General features: G+C 40.1%; 1 protein-coding gene and 2 long non-coding RNA genes across 27 annotated transcripts; 2 read left to right on the top strand and 1 right to left on the bottom strand.

The window, feature by feature from the left end:
- On the top strand, nucleotides 1-8,244 carry LOC111271577 (uncharacterized). 9 transcript variants are annotated; one of them, XR_002686947.2, is made up of 5 exons: nucleotides 1-301; nucleotides 6,376-6,480; nucleotides 7,204-7,282; nucleotides 7,594-7,765; nucleotides 8,064-8,244. It is a non-coding gene; the product is annotated as an uncharacterized LOC111271577 (long non-coding RNA). The 9 variants fall into 9 exon arrangements; XR_002686943.2 differs by having other exon boundaries at nucleotides 4-301; nucleotides 7,551-7,765; XR_015315375.1 differs by having other exon boundaries at nucleotides 5-301; nucleotides 6,376-6,398; nucleotides 7,616-7,765.
- A 748-nt stretch (nucleotides 8,245-8,992) lies between these two features.
- LOC111271575 (uncharacterized) lies at nucleotides 8,993-22,222 on the bottom strand. 10 transcript variants are annotated; one of them, XM_086972969.1, is made up of 4 exons: nucleotides 22,207-22,222; nucleotides 16,736-16,797; nucleotides 11,401-11,692; nucleotides 8,993-11,061 (listed from the first exon to the last, which is right to left on the bottom strand). In XM_086972969.1, exons 3-4 carry the CDS (start codon nucleotides 11,407-11,409, stop codon nucleotides 9,814-9,816), a joined length of 1,257 nt encoding a protein of 418 aa, XP_086829095.1. In that variant the 5' UTR covers nucleotides 11,410-11,692; nucleotides 16,736-16,797; nucleotides 22,207-22,222; the 3' UTR covers nucleotides 8,993-9,813. The 10 variants fall into 10 exon arrangements, with proteins under 10 accessions (XP_086829095.1, XP_086829094.1, XP_022708204.1 ...); XM_086972968.1 differs by having other exon boundaries at nucleotides 11,401-11,696; nucleotides 22,207-22,221; XM_022852469.2 differs by lacking the exon at nucleotides 22,207-22,222 and adding an exon at nucleotides 22,033-22,123 and having other exon boundaries at nucleotides 11,401-14,999.
- Nucleotides 22,214-24,177, top strand: LOC111271579 (uncharacterized). 8 transcript variants are annotated; one of them, XR_002686950.2, is made up of 4 exons: nucleotides 22,214-22,304; nucleotides 22,769-22,907; nucleotides 23,057-23,186; nucleotides 23,858-24,177. It is a non-coding gene; the product is annotated as an uncharacterized LOC111271579 (long non-coding RNA). The 8 variants fall into 8 exon arrangements; XR_002686951.1 differs by having other exon boundaries at nucleotides 22,230-22,304; nucleotides 22,753-22,907; XR_002686949.2 differs by lacking the exon at nucleotides 22,214-22,304 and adding an exon at nucleotides 22,321-22,425 and having other exon boundaries at nucleotides 22,686-22,907.
- Nucleotides 24,178-24,423: the final 246 nt, after the last annotated feature.

The following is a 24,423-nucleotide window of genomic DNA, read 5'->3' as shown; positions in this document are numbered from 1 at the left end:
AAAATAGGACTAGCTCCAAAAGGGTAAGAGCTTGGAGTTAGGCAACGCTTTAGACCAACGCGGTACGCACTGTCAAATGTTTAGTTCTGACGTATAGGGGGAATGAGAATCACCTTAGATTATAGTGACATTTTTAAGGTCGAAATTAGTTGATATATTTCTCCCAGTCGCGTGTAGTATGTCTGCAGTGTTGTAGTCTAACAGGACCTTTGAGAAGATGGCGACAAAATTACCATAATGGGATCATTTTCCCAGGACAGCCAGTTACTAGAACCTTACACCAACGAGTTACAGACACAAGGTAAGGAATGATCTTTTCTAAGCAAATAATTTTAACAAAATAATGGATAATTTGTTTTCTTATCAGAGTTTTATGCAGTGCTCAGGTGGTGGATAAGCTACTATTGTTAGTTACTTTCCGATTTTAAAGATAGGTATTTTTCGATAGCGAGTGCGTCCCCTGACCTGACTTGTTCACTTCTGGGCAGGCGTCTGCAAGCGAGCATGACGGGTTCAGCCAGATGATCCAAAATTAATCGATATCTACACTAGTGACAGCTGGTTAACACCGAACGCTGTTGATCTCCTATCTGTTAGTCAAGGGAATGGGGAACAAGTCGTTATAATAGACACCCGAACTTCTTTAAACTTGCAGCGCCTCATACTTTGCAAGAAAAAAGTCACATGAGCGTCTAGTTGAATGTAAGGGTATATATCAAGAAGAAACGTTATAATATTAGAGTGTATTAAAAATCTGACCCCGCGGTACTAACATTTAAGTTTGACGGTACGGCACGGCACGCGTAAAAAAAATTAGAGCGTGATCGTGAGACAGAAAGAGATGCGTTCGCCATCTTCAAAACTTGCCAGTGTACCATAAGGAGAACTATACTGAGCGTTTTTGTATTCAAGGAACGGAAAAATCTCTAAGTCTGTATTACGAATTATGTTGCGCGATACTCCAAACGTTTCGTACATCGCGACATTCGATACCGTGATTTCGGCGTTCCTGCGAGAGCTCTGCTTTGTGACTCATATAGGCTCAGACTTCCCTGAAAACACAATTTGAAATTCTGCATTTCGATAGCAGTAACAATGATTACTTTAAGTAAATATTCTTTGAGAGTTCCTGGTCATGGCGAACTGGATGTCTATTTAAAAAGTCAAGAATTTTCTGAAGTAGATAGAGTAAGATATAGTGGTGGGAAAACTCTCACATTTTAGGATAGATCTAGGAAGATAACCCTTACATATGATGTATTATAATTGTATATTTAATGGATTAGCTATTGTTTTAACCGTTATAATGATAGACCTTCTACAAATATTCTAAAATTACGTTGCAATTAATCATGCGGTTACGCCGTTACTTTTTTTCCAAAGGACAAATGTCACCACGTTAGATAGATCTCTTACTAGCTTTGTCATAATAGCATATTCACCACTTTCAGATAAAGGGACTCTATTAAAATACTGCGATTTAACGAACAAGGCTGTACAAACAAGTTGATAAAATATTCTTGTTACTTACATTCATCTAATTCTACTGGATCGCAAATTATCGCAGACGTCCAGCGCCATGGCCAGAGGATATATTACTTTTTGGCGTCTACTTCACCGCTACGTTTTCTTCTGTTATACTTTTTATAGCTTACACGTTTTACAAAGGGAATCAGTGGGTCCTCTTTTTTATAGATTAGAAATAGCATAAATAAATACTAGCCTTTCCATGTTTTGAGTGTCACGTCCGGTATGGCCGTTAGACGTTCCATCAGACAGCTGGCTCCCGCACGAAACAAGGTGTATATATAACCGTACTCGAATTTAGGGCCCAACGTGTCCCTGAGATTTACAGGGAAGCTCATTACTCACTAACCTATAAAAACGCATGTGAAAGTAGCGCAGGCACAACAGTCATTGAGTGCATCGGCTATCGCTACATATTATGTTTTTCCAGGAAAATTGCAAACGCTTGACAACAACAATGAGCGACCCAGGCTTTGTTAGCCCGTCTATAGGTATTTGTGTGCTTCTCTCTGTTTTTCAAGAAAAATAAGAAAATGTATATGTTTGAAAGTGCACTGCGTAGACACGGGGTCGGAAAGGAAGGCAATGGTCCCGCTAGTGCTCGTGGTCAATAATCTTAGGGCCCTTCCGATCAATTAGTTTCGCGTAAAGTGTCGACATGCCGCTTGACTGCTGATTGTCGGCCGCCAGTAAACATCGTCTATCTAAAATGTGGCGCACCATTGCTGGTGTCCTTAATGACAATCGTGATTCTGTTGTTGTCCTTACTGCTACTGTGCCGATAATTCCGCGCTTCCAACGCGATTCATCTTTGAGGGGACGGCGCGCTTGCCTAATTGTTGTTGCGCGTGTGTTTCATAAGGGACGTTGTGAGCGAACATAAAGCTGCTACCGTCGCTAGTGTGTCCCGACTTTCATCCGCACATGTAGCTAACTCTACTATGTAATATTGGACGCCACACTTGTACGCACTTCTTACTCATTATGGGTGATTTGTTTCGATAGCCTTTATGAGGAGTTACTACATGCGAACGTAGTAATGAGCAATGGCGTTAGCCGCGAATCTAATTCCTAATTCCCGACCGACAAGAAAAGACTAGCAAAAAGATTTTTTACATTTGTTTATTACACCATCAACTGAACATTAGCGCTCGCAGGAAATGCGACTGCAGACGCAGCTATCACTACAGCCTTCCCATAATGGGACCATTTCTGAACAAGATCGAGACGCTGGGTAAAAGTAAGTTACTGACGCCCCTTACTGCGTTCTCAAAGCGCTGCCTGTGCGGCAACCTCCACCGGTCAAACTAGCAGTGCTTCCATTCAGATACTACAATATAAAGATTTCGTGTAGTACACTTCCCTCATCTTATGGGCTTTTTCTTGCAAAAAGTGGCGAATTTATAGTTGGTCTCCTCGTGCTAAGGATATTAATGATAGAAGATAGTGTCTATTAACTGAGATGAACTTTTAGTTAATAATTTCATTAAAAAGATTTCATTGAAGAAAGACCGGACTCGTATCCAACATCGTTACATGAAGAGAAAACAGAGCAGCTTGATTTGCGTACGGAGTCCTAAAATTTATACGGTGAAAAGCCTATACTCTGGACAAACGTACTGCAAAATATAAATCAGCTTATAAAAAAAAAGGTCCTGTTGAAGATTTCTTTGCCGAGCATTGACAAAAACATTTATTCAGGTTTTTCTGAAACGTATCAAAAACCCTTGTGTTAGGCCAAACTCCCATTACTCGTATTGTGCCCTTGGACATAACGACGGGGCGTCGAAATGGGCTCAGAGGAAAGGGCTCTTACTGACGCTCAAATAGCACGCGCCGTCGTAAAAAATAGTTTTCTCTGTTTCATTTTTCAGCAATTCAAAGTCGAATGTCCGTCGAAAAGTGCGTAAATTGAAAACATCCTCATTTGATGCTACTCATTTATACGTATCTGTTAAAAGTAAAACAATTGTTTGTAATAGAAAACAATAGCAATTTTTTTTTCGTAACTTGTAATGCCACAGTAGGACGCGTCGTAAATTGGCCAAATTGTTCAATTCATCTGTGGACATAATTAATAATTGTGGATTAAATGCGTATGCTGAAGAAACAAGACGGATTTGAGTAGGCTGCAGGTAAATTACTCGTCGTGTGAACTGATCGCTCACTTGAGATAGTAAACGGATTTGCTATTAGGGTAATACGAAAAAATGACTCGCTCAGGCCTTGCTGACGGCAACGATTGCCAATAGGACACACGTTTTTTTGTCTAACTAGCTCCCATATTAGGACAGTGTGTGGCACCTCGTATTTATACTGCCACGATTGTTTTTAGTGTGTCATTAGAAGAAATATTCCTTTGCTGAACACTACTTCTGAGACGTTATTTCTGCGTTAGACAATTCAACGTTAAAACTTCAACGCCACCTTGATTGGGACCCTGTTGTTATCTCCCGATCGTCAGGCGTTGCGTTCATGTTGCACGTGCATTTCGCCCGGTACTATTCTCTCTTCGTCGTGTGTGACGCTTGAAAAATCATAAAGGTCTGCCTTCCAAATGTTTAATGCCTTATCTCAGTTATACAGGATGATTTAAAACAAGACTTTGTTGCCTCTGTCATAGGTCGCATACTATTTTTTTTCTTTGTATTCTAATTAGAATTATTTAAAGTTCTATCTCTATTACATTCGTGATATATGATGGTAGAACAGGGTTTTAGCGTCTTCAGCAGAGCCTGCGCTCGTGTATTCTTCTGTGGTCTCTCTCTTCAGTAAAGTCAACAGAGCGTCGGCAAAACACAAACAGCTTGCATCAAAGTTGTTAATTACGTCTCAGCCTAGAGCTCTAGTCAGACTTTAATTATTCAAGTTATTTTACTCCGATGCTCCATTACGCGCACGTTAGCCCTTGACATCGGAGCCGTCTTTCGATCGGATTTCGCCCGCGTTGCAAGCGCAATTGCATTTTATCTGATCAAAATGCCCCAACAGCGAGCTATCCGCAAGTTCCAATGAATCTAATGCTGCTGGATTATATTTAGCTACTGCTTTTAAGTGAAACATAAACATCACAAGTAAAACTAGGAGGTTTTGTTACAATCGGTAGTTTCATATGTACGATACGCTAGACTCCAAAACAACCGTTACTACTGTGAAAAATAATCCGAACCCGGTTGCAATGACGAACGGTACATACTGGAGTGTTTTCAATCGTTCGTTAAGGCGCACGTTGGATAGTTGTGTTCATGAAGGACGTCTTAACCGGAGGCGCACATTCCCCCATGCATATAGTGTGGCGGTGACATATGTTTGTTCTGTGCAAGGCGGCTTCGTGGACTCCTTTTTGGGATAAAATTGGCTTGAGTTCCAAAGAGATTAGAATCATTATGAACAACGTATGACTACACGGCTACATTACATGGCCTTTTTACTGCTTACCCTTTAAATAGGTCATTGTAGAAGACTTCAATGTCTGATTAACTTCAAATTGAGTTCTAATTTCTAATGTTTGTAAGAAGTTAGCGGCATGAAATGTTCGGAGAAGATCTTGAAGGAGGAAGCCCTTTACCTAAAATCGCATCTGTTTTAATTTAAGCTAATCAAAGGCGTTGCGTTCAAACTGCGTTGTAGAACGTACGATCATACTCGTCTATTTGAGAACGTTACCGTCTCAAGGCGAGGTATTAACCTCGAGCTTGCCATTGTTTTTTCATTTTATTAACGTATGTTAATTGTACGGACCTTTATATAAATAGGCACACAGCAACATGGATCAAAACATTGCTTCGTATAGGAAAAGCGCGCCGTTCATTATTGTTTTTGTTAAATATCATCACATTTTTTCTTGAAGGATTTTTGCAACTTTATGTAAAGGGATAATGTTTTTTTCACTTAGTTTAGCACTGAAATTTTATTGTCGTTAATTAAAAGGGTTAGCAGCGGTAACTATAATGGTATAGTGGCAAGGATAGCCGGTGAAACGAAGGCAGCATTCCATTCAGATCATAACAATTTGTCCGTCAAATGCCTATCGGTCAGACTATTGGTGAGCCAACATGGAACTAGATGCTTCTATATGAAGTTAAAGTTTGTTAAAGTGCTTGAATAGTTCTTCTTAAGAGCCGAGTCACATGGTAAAACCATTGTTAGCTCGAATATATAAATTTCTTTAAAAAAAATTGATGCGGTTATAATGTACTTACAGCTTACACCATAGAGAATCCCTGTTAACAGAAAGAAAGACTAGTAGGTCTAAACGGAATCACCACCATACTACACTTACGTAACAGTATAATTTATACTAGGTGGTAAATCCTATGTACTGAAAATGAGGAAGAAACAAAGCCACTGCTGATCCCCTACATTCTCTTCACCTTTCTTCACGGAAATTAAATACACTTAAAACAAGTATTTACGAAAGCAGCTTTTTTAAAATAGATAACTTTCAATAGCACGCATATAGTTTTCTGTTTACTTTAAGGGCCTTCATCTTTATAGCCTAGTTGAGACCCAATCCATAACTAAAGCCCGAAACATCAAATGCTTCTCTGATCCTGTCATCTACAAGTGGGATTACAGCGTATGCCACGACATATGCTAGCGACAGCTGTAAGTAAACATAGAAACATGCAGGTGAAAGCAGATATTTCAGGGTTCGTTCTAATTAAGAAGGGCGGAGAAGCTCAACGCAGAATGGGCACCAAATGGTTTTTGTAATTCTACCGGAAAACCCTTGTATCATGTTTCTTCTCAAATAGCCCGCCGATACCAACTAAATTAAGCAAAAATCATCATCACCATTCGTTTATAACTCTAATGTGAGTTCCCGGTGTTTGCCTCCGTCATAAGTTTACAGATATCGTTTTCGGGAGGTAAGGATAGGTCATCAAAGTCGTTCCGTATCTCCACAGGAAATCAAAGGCTAACTATGCTCATTTTTACTTCATGTTGAAGGTACAGCAAGCGTTTCATATGTAAATGGCATCTTGAGGAAGATTCTCCAAAATGCTTTTATCAGTGCATGCAATATATTATGAGTGCCCTATATTCGCAAATACAGTTTATATATATGCAATAGGTTAAATTTAAAAAAATTGGGTTTTCGGGTTAGTAGACGAATAGGATAAGAATATAGGCGGTGAGCAGAATGTCTATTTTAAATAAATTCCTGCGGAAATATTTAGTGATTGGAATCGATTGGTAATAGAGAAAAAACATTTAGATTGCAAGGCAGCAGGTTTTCACAATGATGTGGTTTTTATTGGCGTAATATCGTCCTAACCAATAAATGTAAGTCTTGTCAATTTACCTGGAAATTTCATCTGATCGGACCGTGGAATTAAGGGCACGCCACGGTTTCAATATGAAGCTAAATGACTTCTTACAAGACTAACTTTAGATTCAATTCACTTACGGATCTTAATGGGGAGTTTGGAGGCATTTGCTTTTTAAGTAAACAAGTACTTCATAACTGGACTTTATCCATTACTGTTTCCGCCAATGTAACCGCCCTTTTTATTTATCTTGAACTTGAGAAGGAGCCCTTACACATCAATACAAACCGATACTTAATTTGCAATGAACTTATTGCCATGTATTTGAGCAATGCCACCCTCTAAATGGTCGCTTAAGCTTTAATAAGAGATGTTTCCACACAACTTTTTTACACACACTTAGACGTCGCCAGGCCCCAGCTTCTCTGTCTCGGGCGTTCTCATCGCCGGCGAGGCCAGTCCCTATCCTAGTTCCCGCACAGGTGAGCATTTACATTTTCTCTCTATTATTATCAACGACCATCTTTTTAAACAAGTGTATATGTACCTAAAATATGTTTTGAAATATACTTTCGTTTTGTCGACTAGTACTGTTTATCTTATAGGTTTTCGTTAACATTCAAACAACACTCTTAGATAATGGCACATAACTGAGCTATGAATTGAAGCAGTGCCTCCTTACTTTCTAAGCTAAACTGTTAAATGAAGCCATATAAATATAATGTACATATTTGTTTGGTTCAAAATTAGTGTCACGTCCGGGGATAAAAATAGAAATGAAGTAACTTTGCAGCATTTTGTGAATTGAACGGTAGACTGCGGCACCAGCTCAGCTAAGTATGGCTTCATCAGTCTGGGCTGTCCGCGAATATGGCTAGCACGAGCGATGGCGGGACCGAGTTGGTGTAGGTCTTCGCCAACACATCGAACACGCTCAGAATCAGCATGACATCTCACTTTGCACGGTAGGTGATGACGACCATTTGTTGGCAATGTCAACAATCGTTAGCGATTAGTAAATGGCATGCTTTTTGCATTTCTGTTGTAAAACAGGTTTATCATAGTAAGGATAAATAATGGCCGTATTGAAAGAATGAAACGAACAACCTGTAATTTAATTTTATTAATTTTGCCTCAGGTTGGTTATTCGGTCGACATCGCGGGAATGCTAACTTATGTCGTGTTTTTTCGATATCCGTACCTCATCCTGCATGCTTGAGGCATGCAGGATGAGGTACGGATTTCTCATATGATTGTTTTCAGTGCTTTACACCTTATACACGCAACATGAAGTATTAATCGTAAGAGGAGTTTCTGTCATTGGACGTGATCCTTGACTGTCGATATTGGGGTAAACATCGTGTTGTTTAAAAGCACTAGATGGTGCATTAATATTGACTTTTAGGTACGATATTCTAATAAACCAGTGGTAATACAGAGATTACCTCAGTATGTGTCATCATTATATCTTCTGCTATATAATTAGCTTTGAGAAATACTTACAGTTGTATAATTGACTTCATTATGTTGCCTCTGCCATTATATGTTACTACTTTCGGATTACCTGAAATCTGTAGACTCGATATGGAAGCTATGAAGTTCAAGAATTACATTAAAACGGACGCATTTGTACTTTGGCAGGGTTCGTCATGTGTGTAATAGGTTAAGTGCGCCCAATGGACTAAATAGAAAATCTGATGCACTTATTGGACCACCACAAGAACCATCATACTTCGGACTCATGAAGACGTGTGCCTAAATATCGAGTAGGTAGACAGAAAATGAACTGAAGTCTGAATTTTTCGGCTCGTTTTTTCACATAAGACAAGCAGATGTCGAACATCTGCTTGTCTTATGTGAGCAGGCCCATGAATTGAACGTTAATGTACGTTATTTGGCATCAGTGATAAAGCTATTAGATATGCCGTTACTTCAAAGACTCCGTTCGCTGAATCTGGACGCACTTCTCGAGCCTTGAAGCGTGGGTGCAAGGCGTGGGGTGTAAGTCCTCCGTTGATATGCGGAGTTGCCAAAGCGGCTGTCTTTGCATTAAATGCAGTGACTTCTGCTTAGAACTGTCGGTGACCGGAGGTAGGAGACACCTTAGGGAGCCCTCAAAGATATTTAACGTTCCCCTACGTACAACATCATAAATCTATCATTATGAAGACGTATTGATTGAGAGCATACCTTGAAGTTGGCAGTTTGAACTGTTTATTTAGTCGTCCATAAGGTGTAGTTAGATATCTTTCGCATCATCCATTTTCATCCACGAACGCAATAGGTGTACACTGCTTTTTCAATCTCTACTGGCGTAGCATCAAGCAAATTTTTCTTCTGTAGCTTACTATTTCGTTCTTGCTTTTCTTCTTAGTTAACCGCAATAACATTCAACTGATGATTTCGTTTGAAGTTATGCTGAATCAACAATTTTTTCGAGTGTCTTATGAAAAAATAGAAACTTTCCGCTTTACTGTTGATTGTTCAATCTGTACATGACGCCAATTTAGCATGACTGAAAACCATATATTTGGAAGACTATTTATACGTTATCTTCGTTATTAAAATGCTGTGTACATACATCGTATATAGGAGGCACTTATTGGACAAATAAATAATTGTCAACGATTCGCAGACAAGAACAACGTTGTAAAAAGATGTAAACCTTTGCTTATTCCAATTCGGATTGCACTCTTCATTTTCTCAAAACGTGCACACGCGTGAATGGGTCTCCATTCATCAATACATTGCTCTTATTGATACACCGGCAAATAAGAAATCACAATTCCAATTAAAAGAGGGGATACAGCGCTCTTTTGCGCGATGTGGCCCAGGTCTAGCCAATCTGTCATTTATAACGAACGACGTTTCATTTATATTCGTCAGAATGGCGACGCTTCCTAAAAGTGTCCTTGTTCAATAATATTGTTAACAAATGAAAAACAAAATCGTTCGACTCTCCATCTCATATCACAGAATTTATTCGTCACCATTTTCACAAACGTTTCTTTAATTACCAGGTTTTAGCAAAGTGAGCCACAGGAGCAGTGTGAACCTTGGCAATGGCGGGGGCGGCGTGCGACACCACGGTTGAGTAGGAAGCAGTAACGGGAGCAGTATGGATCTTAGCGATCGCTGGGGACGCACCAGCATAATGAGCAACAGGAGCGGCGGCAATGACCGGAGCACTAACGTAGGCTACAGGGGCAGTATGAACCTTAGCAATGCTTGGGGAAGCGTGCGACACTACGGTTGAGTACGGAGCAGCAACGGGCGCAGCGTGGACTTTAGTGATCACTGGAGCAGCGTAGGCTAAAGGGGCAGCGTGAACCTTGGTGACGGCGGGGACGGTGTGTGACACCACAGTCGAGTACGCAGCGGCAACAGGGGCGGCGTGGAATTTAGTGATGGCAGGTGTAGCCGCATAATGCGCAACAGGGGCAGTGGTGATGGCCGGAGCAGCAGTATAGGCTACAGGAGCAGCGTGAACCTTAGAAACGGCGGGAGCGGTGTGCGACACCACAGTCGAGTACAAAGCGGCAACGGGGGCGGCGTGTACCTTAGCGGTGGCAGGTGCAACCGTATAATGAGCAACAGGGGCAGCGTCGATCTTGGCGATGGCAGGTGCAGCCGCATAATGAGCAACAGGGGCAGCGTCGATCTTGCCGATGGCAGGTGCAGCCGCATAATGAGCAACAGGGGCAGCGTCGATCTTGCCGATGGCAGGGGCAGTCAGAGGAGCGTTAGAAGCGGGGGCGGTGTGAGTTTTAGTGATAGCAGAAGCAGCTAGAGGAGCGCCAAAAGCTGGGGCGGCCGCGATCGCTGGGGCGGCCGCGATCGCTGGGGCGGCAGTGACAGCTGGAGCGGCCGTGATAGCTGGGGCGGCCGTGACAGCTGGGGCGGCCGTGACAGCTGGGGTGGCCCGAGAAGCAGCGGCAATTTTTGTAACCGGGGCCGCGACGCCAACAGTGGCCTCGGCATTGTAAGTGGTCGCCGCTGGGGCAGATGGGACGGTTCCGGGCTCATTGGTCAACACCAAAGCGCGGAAGCCGAGCTCATCGGCAACGTAGTTGACTTGACGGTAGATACCGCGCGCATCAGTGAAACCGTACGCACCCACACGCTGGTTGTACTGATTAGCAGCCTCAGATCGCGATTGCCGAGTGCCGAAGTCATCGACAGTATGGTAACCGAACTGGTACGGGGTGTAGCCTGCGAGTCCCGGGGCAACAACCAAAGCGGCTAAGAGTACAGCGCGGAACTGTAACAATACAAATAGTAAATAATATAGTTAGGCGAAGTATTGTTATTATTCCGTGTATGTATAACTCTGCCGTACTCAATAAAGTGACGGAAAAGCATGGTTATTTAACTTTCGAAGGGGTTCAAAAGATCTTTTTGAATAATATTTAATTTCGATTTTTACCGAAACGGCACCATTACTGACATTTATTTAAATATCAGTATAATATCCCGAAAGGTATACACATTAAGAGCTTCACTATTAGTATTCAAAGTGGCGCTAACATCGATTGTTTTCGAGCCAACAAATGTCTACAGTCTAACTCTTATTGAAGACATGACGACGCATTCCACTTACGGAAATCATGGCTTTGTTTTGCCAAGTTAGCGCGCTTTTTGAGAATCGCAGACGATGAAGATGCTTAAATGGTCCCGCGTAACCGCTTATATAGAAGGCTCTCTCCGGGCCCTCTCTAGGTGACCTTGCTTTTCTTGCTTCCCAGTAAATGCTCCACCACTAGAGGACTGGTATCCGATGCGGTGGCACCCGCCGCAACCGCGTGGACTAGGACCGTTAGTTCAATTACGCAGTGATGATCATTGGCTAAAACTGCCCCCCGCTTCTACCAACATTCGTGATACATAATTATCTATCTTCCGTTCGAATTTTTAGCAACAGAAAAAGTCGACCAAGGAGCAGTTGGAGATGACGAACAAATCGAGAAAAAAAAACATTAACACAATGATAATGGTCTCTTTTGCCGAAGATATAGAGCGTTCAAGTACTGGCCGAGGCGGGGCGGCGGGAACGATTATATCGATCGATACGTATATGCATCTATATTTTGTAGAAGCAACGTAACAGAAACGCTTGCCTGCTACACAAAATAAGATTGACGCTAACTGCCGAGTTACTGCACCTTGGCATATTTGGAGAATCGGAAATAGGTTTTCAGGTACTTACTAAGATGATTAGTATCGGACGTTTACAGCGTAATTACGAAATAGAGAACTCTACTCTGATGGGTTAATAGATGCCCTGAATTTTGAGTGCGACAGAATTTCGAAAATTGCATGCTTTCCCAAGCTGCCCGTTTGCGCTGAATCATCTACGAGGCCTACGATTCAATGTATAGCAGGTCGATTTTTCTATTATAAAAGACAAAAGAAAAGTATACAGAAACCTTGAGCTTTTTTTTTTCAAACAAAACGGAACAAAAAGTAATAATTTATTTTTTAGCACGACATAACATATGTCATAAGTCATTGTACGCACTTGAAATGGTTATTTTGGTTTTAGCTAACATAGCTGAAGAAAAAATAACAAACTGTATGTTTACAAATTTGAAGTACCTAAAAATAGAAAATACACTACATGAAGGAAGTGGCCTTAATTAAATATAATTGCAGCATATAAACGCACTCTTGTGAATTATAAAGGAAAACTTACAGCGTTCGGCTTAACCTAAAAATGCATTTAGCCAGGTACAACGGATACAATCAGTCTATTTCTTGAGTTACGTAAGGGCGTCGGAAAAAGATCGTTTAACGACAGTATAATCGAAGTATAAACACTAACCCGTCTACCCTTAAGATACAAATCATTTCCGCAGTTAACCTTTACATAGAAATAGCAGTTTTGGTACTTAAAACAGCAGGCTTGCAGATCATGGCGCCTAAACTAGGACAAACTTTACTGGGCCTTTATCGTGCATTCATCTATGGCTCCTGGTATCGGGCGAAAGCTAGTTTTTTTATTTAAGACAAAATAACCGACGAGTCAAGTTAAGCAAACATCAGTTGGTAGCCAATCTTGACGCGCTAAGCGAAGTTCCACCGAGTTTTTTGGTTTGACAAAGTGCCGTGTCATAAATGATTATATCGCTTCGGGAAAAGTAAAAACAGATCCCAGCACAATAGAGCAGAAAGTTTACCAAAAGGAAAGATCTGTTAAGATCAAAAAGAAAGTTAATCGTTTCCGTAAAAAAGTGCATTTCTAATAATTATTTTATTAAGGCATTAGCAACAAACATTTGGTGTGAATGAGCGTATGATTCTTCATGAGGTACAAGTCATATGTCATGAAGGCCAGACAGATGCTCTGTGAATTCAATAAAACTAAGAGATTTGACCAGTGTCGTTCAATCGGAGAGGACTTGCTACTTCATCCTTGACAGAACCGAGTAGCAAGTCCTCTCCGATTTTCGCGGATAAGGATTTTGTTATTCTTGATGCAAAATGAGCATCTAAATGATCACTGCTCTGCTTACGATTCTCGAGATGTGTCCATCGTGGATAGAAGCAAATCTTCGGCTAAGGATCATGTCCTGAGTGGAGTGTCCAGTAAAGGAGATGTCACGCCACCATATTCCTTCGAAAAGACGACCGCGTCATAAAAAAAAATTCATTTGCATGTACTACGAACGGTTACGCAATATTGGATGACTAAAGTGTCTGAAGGAGCATCATAGGTTCTTCAGTAAAATCGTAGATCAGTTCGAACAAGCCGATTAGCGCAGGGTTGGCTGCTTGTGAATATAAGCATGTTCTGGTCTGATCATCTATAGCCACCAGATTTGAACTGAACCCGTTGTATTACTATGCACCGAGTCTCATACAGATCTGCACACGACAATGCCAACTCGTTCATCCGCAATTATGTTAAAAAAGGCGTTTGCAGAACTGCAAAAGGGCGTTTAAAACGAATCTGTAAGTAGTTTAGGACCCGCATTGAAATTGTGATCGCAATGAATGGTGCTTACACTAAATAGATTTTACCGTTACGAACGGCACCTTTAGCACATGCAGAAAACATTGTTAATATATCTGTTTTTACTAAGATGTAATTGTTGAAGTGAAGTATGAGAAACAGCCGAGTTGAGGTCAATGATGGTCTTCCGTAGTGAATACCGTATCACTTCAAGTGATTTAGATCATACGAATGTCTAACCGTTAGAAACAGCATCTCTAATATCTAAAATAAACCCGTGAAATAATGAATATATTAAAACGAAGAAAAAGGAAATCAGGCTCGGTCTTGTGCTCCTCTTCATAGACATTGCCTTGAAGTGTTCAACTACTTATACGACCTCACTTTAAAGCTACGATTTGAAAAAGGTCTTTTTTAAGCAATTCAAGCGATCGAATGCAATTTCGATAATTTTGGGATAAGAAAACGGAATTTTTTCTATTTATGAATAAGGAGGAGCTACGAGCATTACCGATCGGTTGCGTTGATATTGCGATCCCTTAGGTAAAACCATTTGGTTGTGGATTTGGTGTATTCCCATGGACGAAAAGGTTCCGTATACGAAGTTTTTTTTCTATAGCATTTTTTCTAATAACACAAAAATCAACCGTCTACTGCGTACTATTTGTAACTATTTCATCGGAATTTTTTTAATGTGCCTACTTTACATTTTCGATACACATGGAAATAACGAAAACTGAACTCATTAATAACGTCTTTGCCACACCACACGCCCGTTCCAGTCGAAAGTTTTCAATTGAAAAACTCTAATGGCTGCATAGATATGATTAAATGATACGATCATTAAAAATTACTCTTTCTTAAAAAATTACTTTTTAATGAAAAGAGCTTCATTACAAACTGTGTCAATATTTTGTAGAAAATCGCGCAAATCTGCCCGGTGTGGAGCAATTTTTGTCGACCGCTCCTTAATCTTAATGTTCAGTTTAGGTAATTCAGTGGTCCAGATGCGGACGAAAATACATCTTAAAAGAGACTTATCTTCTTCTTTATTGATTACGTAAGCTATAGATATCATTACACATATTGAATATATAAGTAAAATACGATCTTTTTTTCGTCTAATTGATTGAGCTGTCGGCAATATTGTTTGTGAGATCAAATTAGCAGAAGTTAGACCTAGGCAACTTATCATATTTTTCTGCGCAATCGTTAAGCATCCACCTTTGTTATAGTTGAATATTTGCCTGTAAATATGAAAGGTTCCAAGTAAAACGACATTTTTACTATATTTGGGCTGTTAATAGGAGTTACCCGTTTGGATAGATAGTTTAGACTTTCCGTGTGTGAAATGCCGTGATCAAAAACACAAATGGATGTTCTCTTTGAGGCTGGTAGACTTATCTTCTGAACCAGCATGTTCTGCAAATGGTATTCTGGCCCTTAGAGTCAAACGCCTGCTTCAAGTAGAATCCCAATCCCGTCTTAACCCACTTTAGATTCTCTCGTAGGTTCGAATTAGGAAAGCCCGGATGTCTTTTCTGTGAAGGTGTTAAATTCGCTCACTTCAACTTATAAATAAACTCATATTTACGGTAGGACTCCTCTGTAGCATTTGTTGTTTTTAATTTATAGCTCTAGTCCTTCAGTATCCAATGGATGGACTTTGTTCAGGTTGCCAAGTTGAGAACTTTATCGAGATGTCGATACTCCTAAAATGCGCAATAGTAGCTGCGGCAGAATATTTTATATGACGATAGTAATGATATTCAGTTATACTCTAGCCGTTGAATGAAGGGTTTCCTTAGTTCATTACGTTTCGCGCATTCTTCGTGCAGTATTCCACTACTGATGCACTACAACAACTTTTGCATAATAGGAACAATTATTGCTACAGACCCTATGCAGATACAGATGTAAAACCCAATAGTTTTGATGGCCTCTGGCTTGAAAAAAACCAGGGATCATTGCTTTAACCCTGAAGACGATGCATACTGCTGAAACTTCTCAGATATATCATCGTTCAATCGCCGAGACCATTTTGAAGACGGCCCTAAAGATGTTGGTGTTATTTTACTCGCTGATCTGGTTAGACAAAAAGGTACTCTCGTGCAAAAAACGTATACGGAAAGATTTTTAGAGTAGTAAGTAGAAAACTTTCACTTTCTAATATCTGCAAGTGTCAGTTTCATCATAAGCCTAAGATTTGATTTTTAAAGGAAAAAATCTATCTTTCCCGTTCTTCGCCGTCAAGTTGAATATACTTTTTGTTAGAAAAATTAGTTGAAGATTTCTGAAAACTATCAATACTTTCACGCTCTTATATAAAAAAAAATTAATATAAAATTTAATTTTAACTGAAGTTGAAATTTGCGTGTGGCTCGATGAGGCAGCGAAGTCGAATGATGGGTACAAAAATATGTTACATCTTCTATACTATACACAAAAAGTGACATTTAATTAACCCAGAAACGAAAAATAGAGGATCATCAGGACGATAACATCAACTAGCCCAGGGATTACGAAAGAATCACAAAACGACATAGCCGAAAAAGATCATATAATTGTTCTAAACGAAAAGATAGATCAACGCGACGGAATGACTTAAACAATATAGGTGGGTTAATTGATTCAAGATTACAGAAGAACTGCAACGGAAAATGCCCACGCAGGTTACCAACGTAGTATAAGAGGATGGTAGAATAATTTCAACGGGTTCTAGTTCAGAGCAGATTTTGGTTCAGCAGGTCTGAACTCGCAGTCTGGCGTTCTGCGTACCCGTGGGGGTACAGTAATATAACCTGTTTTATGATCGGGCACTGGTACAGCTACCAGAGGTCTGGATACGGCAGACAATTTAACATTAGATAAGATTTTACACTTTATATGTACTCGATATTCTCTACTGTTGTCTGGCTTATTACGTTCATATGCATTGTACGGCTTCTAGAGGTTTCTTATTGTAGTGCGTCAATAGACATACCTGTGTCTTCCGCGGCGCACTGTAAATACATACGGTCCTTTTTCCGCCAGGTAACGCTTCCTCTGCAGGGCCGGAGGAAGATAAAAACAGTTATTTTATCAGTTTATTTTATTTATTTAGTGTATTTTAGTACGATTTTGTTTTGCTAGCTTTGAGGTGTTTTCATGCACATAGTACGATTTGGAAGAGTATCGAGGCCCGTGCATCTGAAAACCATAAGTTGAGTCATTTCCATTTCATCTCATAACTAGTAAAGGTATTCAAATAACTTTAAGTCGTCCCCTAATATTTGATCTTTCCTCCCTATTTAGCAGCTCGCTGCTGCGGCCATTGCGCGAAGCACACTGCTTTTGATATCCGTTACCGCTTTTAATCCGAAACGAATAATGCGCGGTGATAAAATGAGCTATTTATATATAATGGTCCTTAATAAGATAATATGCCTATTCTTATTTAATGGCACCGTATTTTTCACATCGGAAGAGCGGCAGAAGGACATGCACAGAGACATCGGCCATGGAAAATCATTTTTGTAGTACGCGTTAATTGTACTTCCGATCTGCACACAGGAGGCTTACCAGCTTCAAAAAGAAACAGCCATACACAATTATATATGTTGATAAATAACGGCATTCTTCTGAGTTTCGTATCATCCGATTTACGGTTATATCCCTTGTTCGTGCGCTTCTAGTTGATTTATGTGCCGAAACAACCTATTATCTATTATTAGTAAGAGGATTACTACAGATTTAAATTTCGAATATAACGGTAAGGGTAGTTTCGTTATGGTGAGTATACCTGTCCACTATCCTTCATCAATGTCATGTCCATTGAAGTATTCCTTAAAAGTCTCACTAAAATTGTGTTTTCGAACCAATCGTTGCCTATTCTGCCTACAGCTGGTACATGTACAACGCTAAGTTAGAAGAGCTAATCGAAAACGAATGAAAGTGAAATAAACAGTCGGCTGATTCAGGTCTCAGGAGACGTCGACTCGGGCTATCTATAAACATCGTGTTCCCTATAGTCATTCGGCCACTTATAGAGAACATGTTATCAATGAAAGAATCACAAACTCCCTTCAGATGTACATACGTGTTTTTACTGATGTGCGGTTATCTTGTCGTTTTAACAATCCGTTTCACCGGAATAACCGTTTTTACGGTTTTATCCGTTTAACCGGAAGATTTTAGAAAAGTCCCGAATTTGGAACAGCCCTATGAAGTCGCCTTAATTTCTGCCTTAATTTTAATAGCTTTTAATAATTGACTAAAATGATCACCATCACCTTACGTCATTGAGATGATATCGCTGCATAAGGTCAACTTCTTCACTGCTTAATTACATCCGTGCTTTCGGACACACACACATCCAAAAATACGCCAATTATTAGGTTACCATCGAACAGAAAGCGTAGTCAATGACCTTATATAGGACTTTATCGCGGTCTGTAACACGACGACCGTTATGCGAGACCTTTGCACGAGCTTCGAACAAGTGGTGAATTGATCTTTGGTCACAGCAGACGCTGCAGCAGTTGCCCAATAGACACCGGCTACAGTAGAAGGGATACTTTTTCAACTAAAATAGAAAGTCTTTTAGCATCATTGGCAAGCATCAAGGCGACAATACATTTGGGCCTGATTGGCAGGCCGGCCACTTGATCGGGAGTTATTACGGATAAAGCGTTTTTGGCGGCCATCGAATGCAAAGTTTCTGTTAAAATGAAAAAAACTGTCGAAACGCTTCTCTCTTGTTGCTGATGTTGTAGTTGTTGGCCATAACAAACGACAACATCTCACGTTTTTTACTACTAACGCGAGCAGTTGTATGTGCTCTGCTTTAAAATTAATTAGGCCGGTGGGGTGCGGGACAAGGGAATCGCCCCTTATCGCAACGAGCCCGGTACGTTTAGATGATAACTTTGGCTTGCATAATCCCCTCAGGGTCTTAACAATGTCTAAACAAAATAAATAGTGTCGGATACATATAAGGCGTGAAGTTTTGTCGCAGGAAATAACGTTGTCAATGAACGCCGGCAGTTTCTGGAAAACTTCAGTAATCGTTCTAATGTCTGTACCCCTATAAAAATATCGATCGATTCCATTGTGTCCCGAATGGCGATGCGGATATAGACACGCTGAGTGATGACTGTTAAAATAGATTATTAAATAAATAAATAGATAAATATGTGTATGAACTGTTTTTGCATTTATTGAAGTACATGACTAATTTTAAAAAAACATTTTATACTATCATTGTTACTATTGCTACTAGAAGACCAATAATACACTGTCGTCACATACTGTTCGCCGAGACGATAGATATCTTCTACTATTGATGAAAAATTATAAGGCAATACGAGTATAACACACATATGCTATAGCTTCATCTGCCTAAACCGAAAGCAACTATCGGCAATTGAAAGAAATTTTGAAAATAATTCCATATTCGTAAATATAATATTTGCTCTGGTGGTACATTGTTTATACGACCTATACAACGGGTTCACTGCATTGGTGCGTATTCATTCAAATCTTCAACGATAAAATCCGCAACGTTATGTCATTTCTTCATCTACAAAAGCTGAAGCTTCCCAGCAAGTACTAGTACTTAGTCAAAAAGATACTTATTTTTACACGCTTCAAAGTAGACATTTTTTTTACTTATAAATAAACTACAATAGCTATTTTTTCGGGTCCTTATTTTGCTTACTTCACCTCAGGCCGGTTCAGCACGTCAAGGTAAACGAAAGGTGCAGGGATAATTGTAGCAGTTTCATAATACATCAGAAATATAATGGCAGGTACACACGGATTTATAGCATACGTACAAGATTCCACACAGCCATTTCGTATTATAGAATAGCTCTATTTTTAGATTCAGACCTTGAATGGAATCGTAAGACGATGGATTCCCGTGGAACGAAAAAATAACACTCGCTTCTCTTATTCCCCTCGGATTCATCGCCTAGTGGTGCACTCATTACTTTGTCCTACGGGATGGCGGCAAAAACGAAAGGCTTACTCAATTATTTTGGCTTTTTTTTAGCCGAAGTAATGTTATTTAGGAACATTTACGCATTATTCGGTTTTAACATTCATGAGGTAGGGACCTATAGAACTTATCGGCTGCCTATCCTAAATGCCTAATGCTCTGATTCCTACACATTCTGACGAGAATAGAAGGTGGTCAAAAATTCGCGAGTTTGTTAACACAGCTTGGTCAATAAGCAGGTACTTCAAAGAAATATCTAATGGTAGGTTAAACTATAGGAGTGCTACAACTCACATTAGTCACATGTCGGCGACAGAAAAACCTGAAATTCAACAGAGTGTATGCCGAGGCTTTCACTCATATGAAACTGTGGTTTTAAATTAAGGTGGTTTTCGTCTCTGTAGAGGTTTTTTGAACATTAAATAATGACTATTCAGTTTTATACAGTCTGCGTGCCGCATGCATTATTGCCCATTGAAGGGGTATTGACCTTAAGAGGTTCCAGGCCTAGAAATAAAAAATACTATTTTGGACATCACATTTTAATTAATTGCGCTTTGCAGTACCATGCTTTCTGGTAGAGGTCGTAACGTGCTTTCCTTTCTTCAGCTGAAAATATGGTGTAAATATATCCATAAATATCTAAATAAGTACAGATTATTTAGACATTTATGGATGGGTCACCCATTTGGACACAAGGGATCGCTGTGATAAATGCATATGGGTATTGCCTGATACGCAATGACTTCTTTCCAAGGCTACAATTGTGGTAGCCTCGATAGTAAAATTACGAATCTCAAAACCAAGTTTGTGAAAACGTATTCGCCCTGTGCAGGGTATCACTTCGCCGGTTACGTAGCAATAATATAACTTCGAAATAAAATTGCTGAAGCCATAGGAGTCCGCACATAAGTACATACAACAGCGTACGTCCAAGAGCTGATAGATGCAATTTCATCAAACTGTGCCTTCATCGCGAAAATTCTTCTTCCCAGAAGTCTTCTCGCTTGTTGCATATCTATTCAAACTAATATATATATATATATATATATATATATATATATATCATACTGGTCGTAGGCGATAATTTTGTGTGGGCCCTTCTCTGACAGATTTTCTTCTATCCAGCTTTTTACCGTAACTGGGGCTCTTAATGCGCTGGTACGCCAAACAAACAATGTATTTACTGCATGTATAGTAATTATTGCTTCGAGGTCTCGTTGGACCTCGTTACATCTATAACAATGCAGTATTTGACGGAATGGCAGTGCTGAAGAAAGACCCAAGTATCTCTGGCCCGACGCTACATAGCCGGACTTACACAGGCCGAAATTCACAGTCAGAACGGTTCTTATTGTACACGATTCTAAACGCCGGCTCATATTTACATGATAGTCCTATAGAGTTTAGTTTTCGTTCTATAATTGCCTCTAGTCCGCGATAAGCAGTACTAATAACAGTAACAATAATGGTACGAGAATATTGATTCGATCACTATTGTTTTTATCGAACCGGTGGTAGCCGAAATGTTTGTATCAATGCCGACAATTTGCCGTTTCAAGAAGAATAGGAAACCGCCCGCAGTAACTATGATAGCTACGACGGCAAAGAAGAACTATATCAGTAGTCATCAGGGCAGTCTTGCGTCACGAGTGCAGCGGTGTATACCGAATGTCGATGCAACACACACGTCACACTTTGTATGCAATGTAACCTACCCATTTTACATAAGCCGTGTGCCAGTTGTACCGTTGTTGGCAGGACCCAAAGCTGTTACCCGCTGATCCCTTCGAACTGGAAGCCTCACCGTATATTGACAGTATAAATCGGATCTGGCGGTTAGAGTGTTACTTATCGTATGCGAACAAATTTTTGTCCAGAGACTGAAAGCGCTTTGAACTCGGCGCTTCATTAAGTGGCATAATATGACTGAAAATATTTTTCGATTGGATAGCGAACAGATGATTTAATTACCGGTTTTGTGTGAACACAATATAAACATTTCAAATGTGCTTGAAAAGCACAACGTTATCTGACACGTAAATCCATAGCAACGTAACAAACAACACGAAAAGCGTGCATGTAACACCTATACCTAATAATCAAGGAAATTTTAAGAGTGATTTAACTTGTTTACCATGGCAATGACAATCCCTGTAGAGAACGTTGACAGGGGATCGTGTCATTAACTTATACCAGTAAATGCACGTTTTTCACGCCAACAACGAGAAGTATCCTCTTGTATTCAGTTATATCTAGGCAATCTGTAAAGTGGCACAACTAATCATAGGCTGTCTTACAATTTGCTTTCTTTTACTTCGAGAAGCTGGTAACTGTGGGGGCAGCACAACGTTTCAGCTACGAAGCTCACTCTGCATTTAACTGGATGCTATATAACGAGACAACGATAACGATCGTTAAGTTACAAGAGCGCAAAGTCCTGATGGAAACTACGTGGTGAAACACGCACTTACGTAAGGCTTTAAATGCTACTGATGCGAGAAGCAAAAGAGTCAAAGGTGAACACGGAAAGGTTGATTCTGGCTGTTCGAAACGTTTCTTCGACGTAAACGTAAGCTACGTAGGCTGTGCACGTAACGAGTAGTCAAACATCCAACAATAGGTGTATCGTGAAACTTGGCTCGCACATGCCTTTTTTTCTAGTAGAGTCAATAACCTAAACCGAGAGAAGTGTGCGTGTTTTTTTTAGATTTTTTTTTTACAGATTTTAGCCTTGATGTTTAGCATGTGGGTACGCGTCAAGTCAATACTTGCAGGCGATACCAAACAGCGGATGTACCGGCTACAAGTAGGAGCAACTTTCCTGCGACTAGGGCTCTGATGATGTTCCGTTCTTGCGACCCTCTCCTTCAATGTTTTTTCCCACTGATTCAATATTACGTGCACTTAAATTACAACTAAGATGCTGTTTTCGCTTTGTTTTCCTTGGCAGGCTTGCTTCTGCTGTTTGTTCCTATATAGCTTTACTTACAAACTCTATGGTACCACTGAATATTTAGTTCATGTCCATTACAGCCTTCTATTCGCAGCTGAGGCTATAATAAATCGACCTACTCTTATGATTAGCTCCGATGAACAACATCTATGTACAATTACCTATAGCTGAGCCTAGGCCACGACGGTGCCGCAGAAAATGGAGCCCACCAAATTGGAGGTATGGTATGCTTCGAATTCTTCATTTTTTGACTACTGTTATAGTAATGGCTTCATTTAGCGAGGTGTCATACGCAGCTTAGCCCCATTTTGTACTGGTATGCTTGAGTAGCCGTATTCAATATAGATGAATTTGTCTGCCCAACGAAGTGTGTATCCAGCGATAGATCCAGTGGACTTGTCGTGCCGGCCGTATTCACCTACGGAAAATAAAGCACGAATTCTCGTTCCGCACATGTATCTAAGCTCGCCTACAGTGCCCGAACGGAACACCTTATACGTAAGTAAAATTGGGTCCCAATGTTCAAAAACGCAGGTAATACAAAAGATATAGTTGTGTACGTTACAATATCTTATTAAATAAGCAAAAAGCCGCCAAATACGGTCCTGCTAACCGAAAACAGTTGTTACCCATTACCCAGTATCGAATAGCCATAAATGTTATAGCAAATCTTATTCAAATATAATGAGACCTATTGATAGGCTCATTGCCGCCTATAATTGCCGTTAAGTTTGCATTGTATAGCTTTTGTATTATGACTAATAGATTATAATTAACAATTGATTACAGAACTAGTTTGAATCGAAGCCGTTGAACGTTGGTGTATTTCAGACTGGGTTCCAGGACCAATCGGGGTACTGGGTTAGTCAAAGATATCGCATCTGATTTATATGACTAACTATAAATTAATTTCGAAGGCTAGACGCGCATCGCTTATGCACACTCAGGCCCTTGTGAACTCGTCTCAAATTTTATCATCTTCACAAGAATCTTACGGCTACCTATTAGGTATACTCTTCTCGAGTGCAATGTTAGCTGTTAACGTATTTCGAAGTAAAGTTCGTGAAGTAGCATCGTAACAGTTTTCACTATACCTAAAAGATGCCGACTGAGCGAACAAATTATATAATAAAAAAAAAAAAAAATCATAATTGACAATCAATTTTCAGTCCGGAACACGGGAAAATAGCAGGCGACAGCAAGTAGCTGTTAATTATTCGGAGCCGAGGATGAATCGTGCATTTATACTCCGACGTTCTGAGTCTCTGCTGCGAATGAAGCCCACAGGATTTCGGCAACAGTCGTACGGTCAAAGGAAGGTCAAAGGTGTCAAAGGAAAAGTCAAGAAGCCTTTCAAACTTAACTTAGCTGACGACACTAACGCGACTTATGAATGATCCGAACAATTTTCTAGCTGTTAGCTTCGTCTAGAGGCCGCTTGATGTTCAACTCGTTCATACGTATAATAAACACGTACCAAAAACCACAATTGAACTGCTTGAATTGTTTGGTGTGGCTTTGTTTTGAAGATCTACAGGAGCCAGTACAGCGATTTGTAACACTAAAAAATGTCGGAAATCCACAGCAGACGACCACCAGCATTTCACAAAATCACAGTAATCAATATGGGGGTGATATCAGATACCATACTTGTATGGGCAAAAGACAAGTGATAACACTGGTACATCAAGTACTGACGACAAGACCACTATTATGGGTCTATTATAGCTGGCGC

Source organism: Varroa jacobsoni, unplaced genomic scaffold (assembly GCF_002532875.2).
Source record: "Varroa jacobsoni isolate VJ856 unplaced genomic scaffold, vjacob_1.0 contig00775, whole genome shotgun sequence".
Classification (NCBI taxonomy): domain Eukaryota; kingdom Metazoa; phylum Arthropoda; class Arachnida; order Mesostigmata; family Varroidae; genus Varroa; species Varroa jacobsoni.
This window is presented reverse-complemented; position numbering and strand designations above follow the sequence as displayed.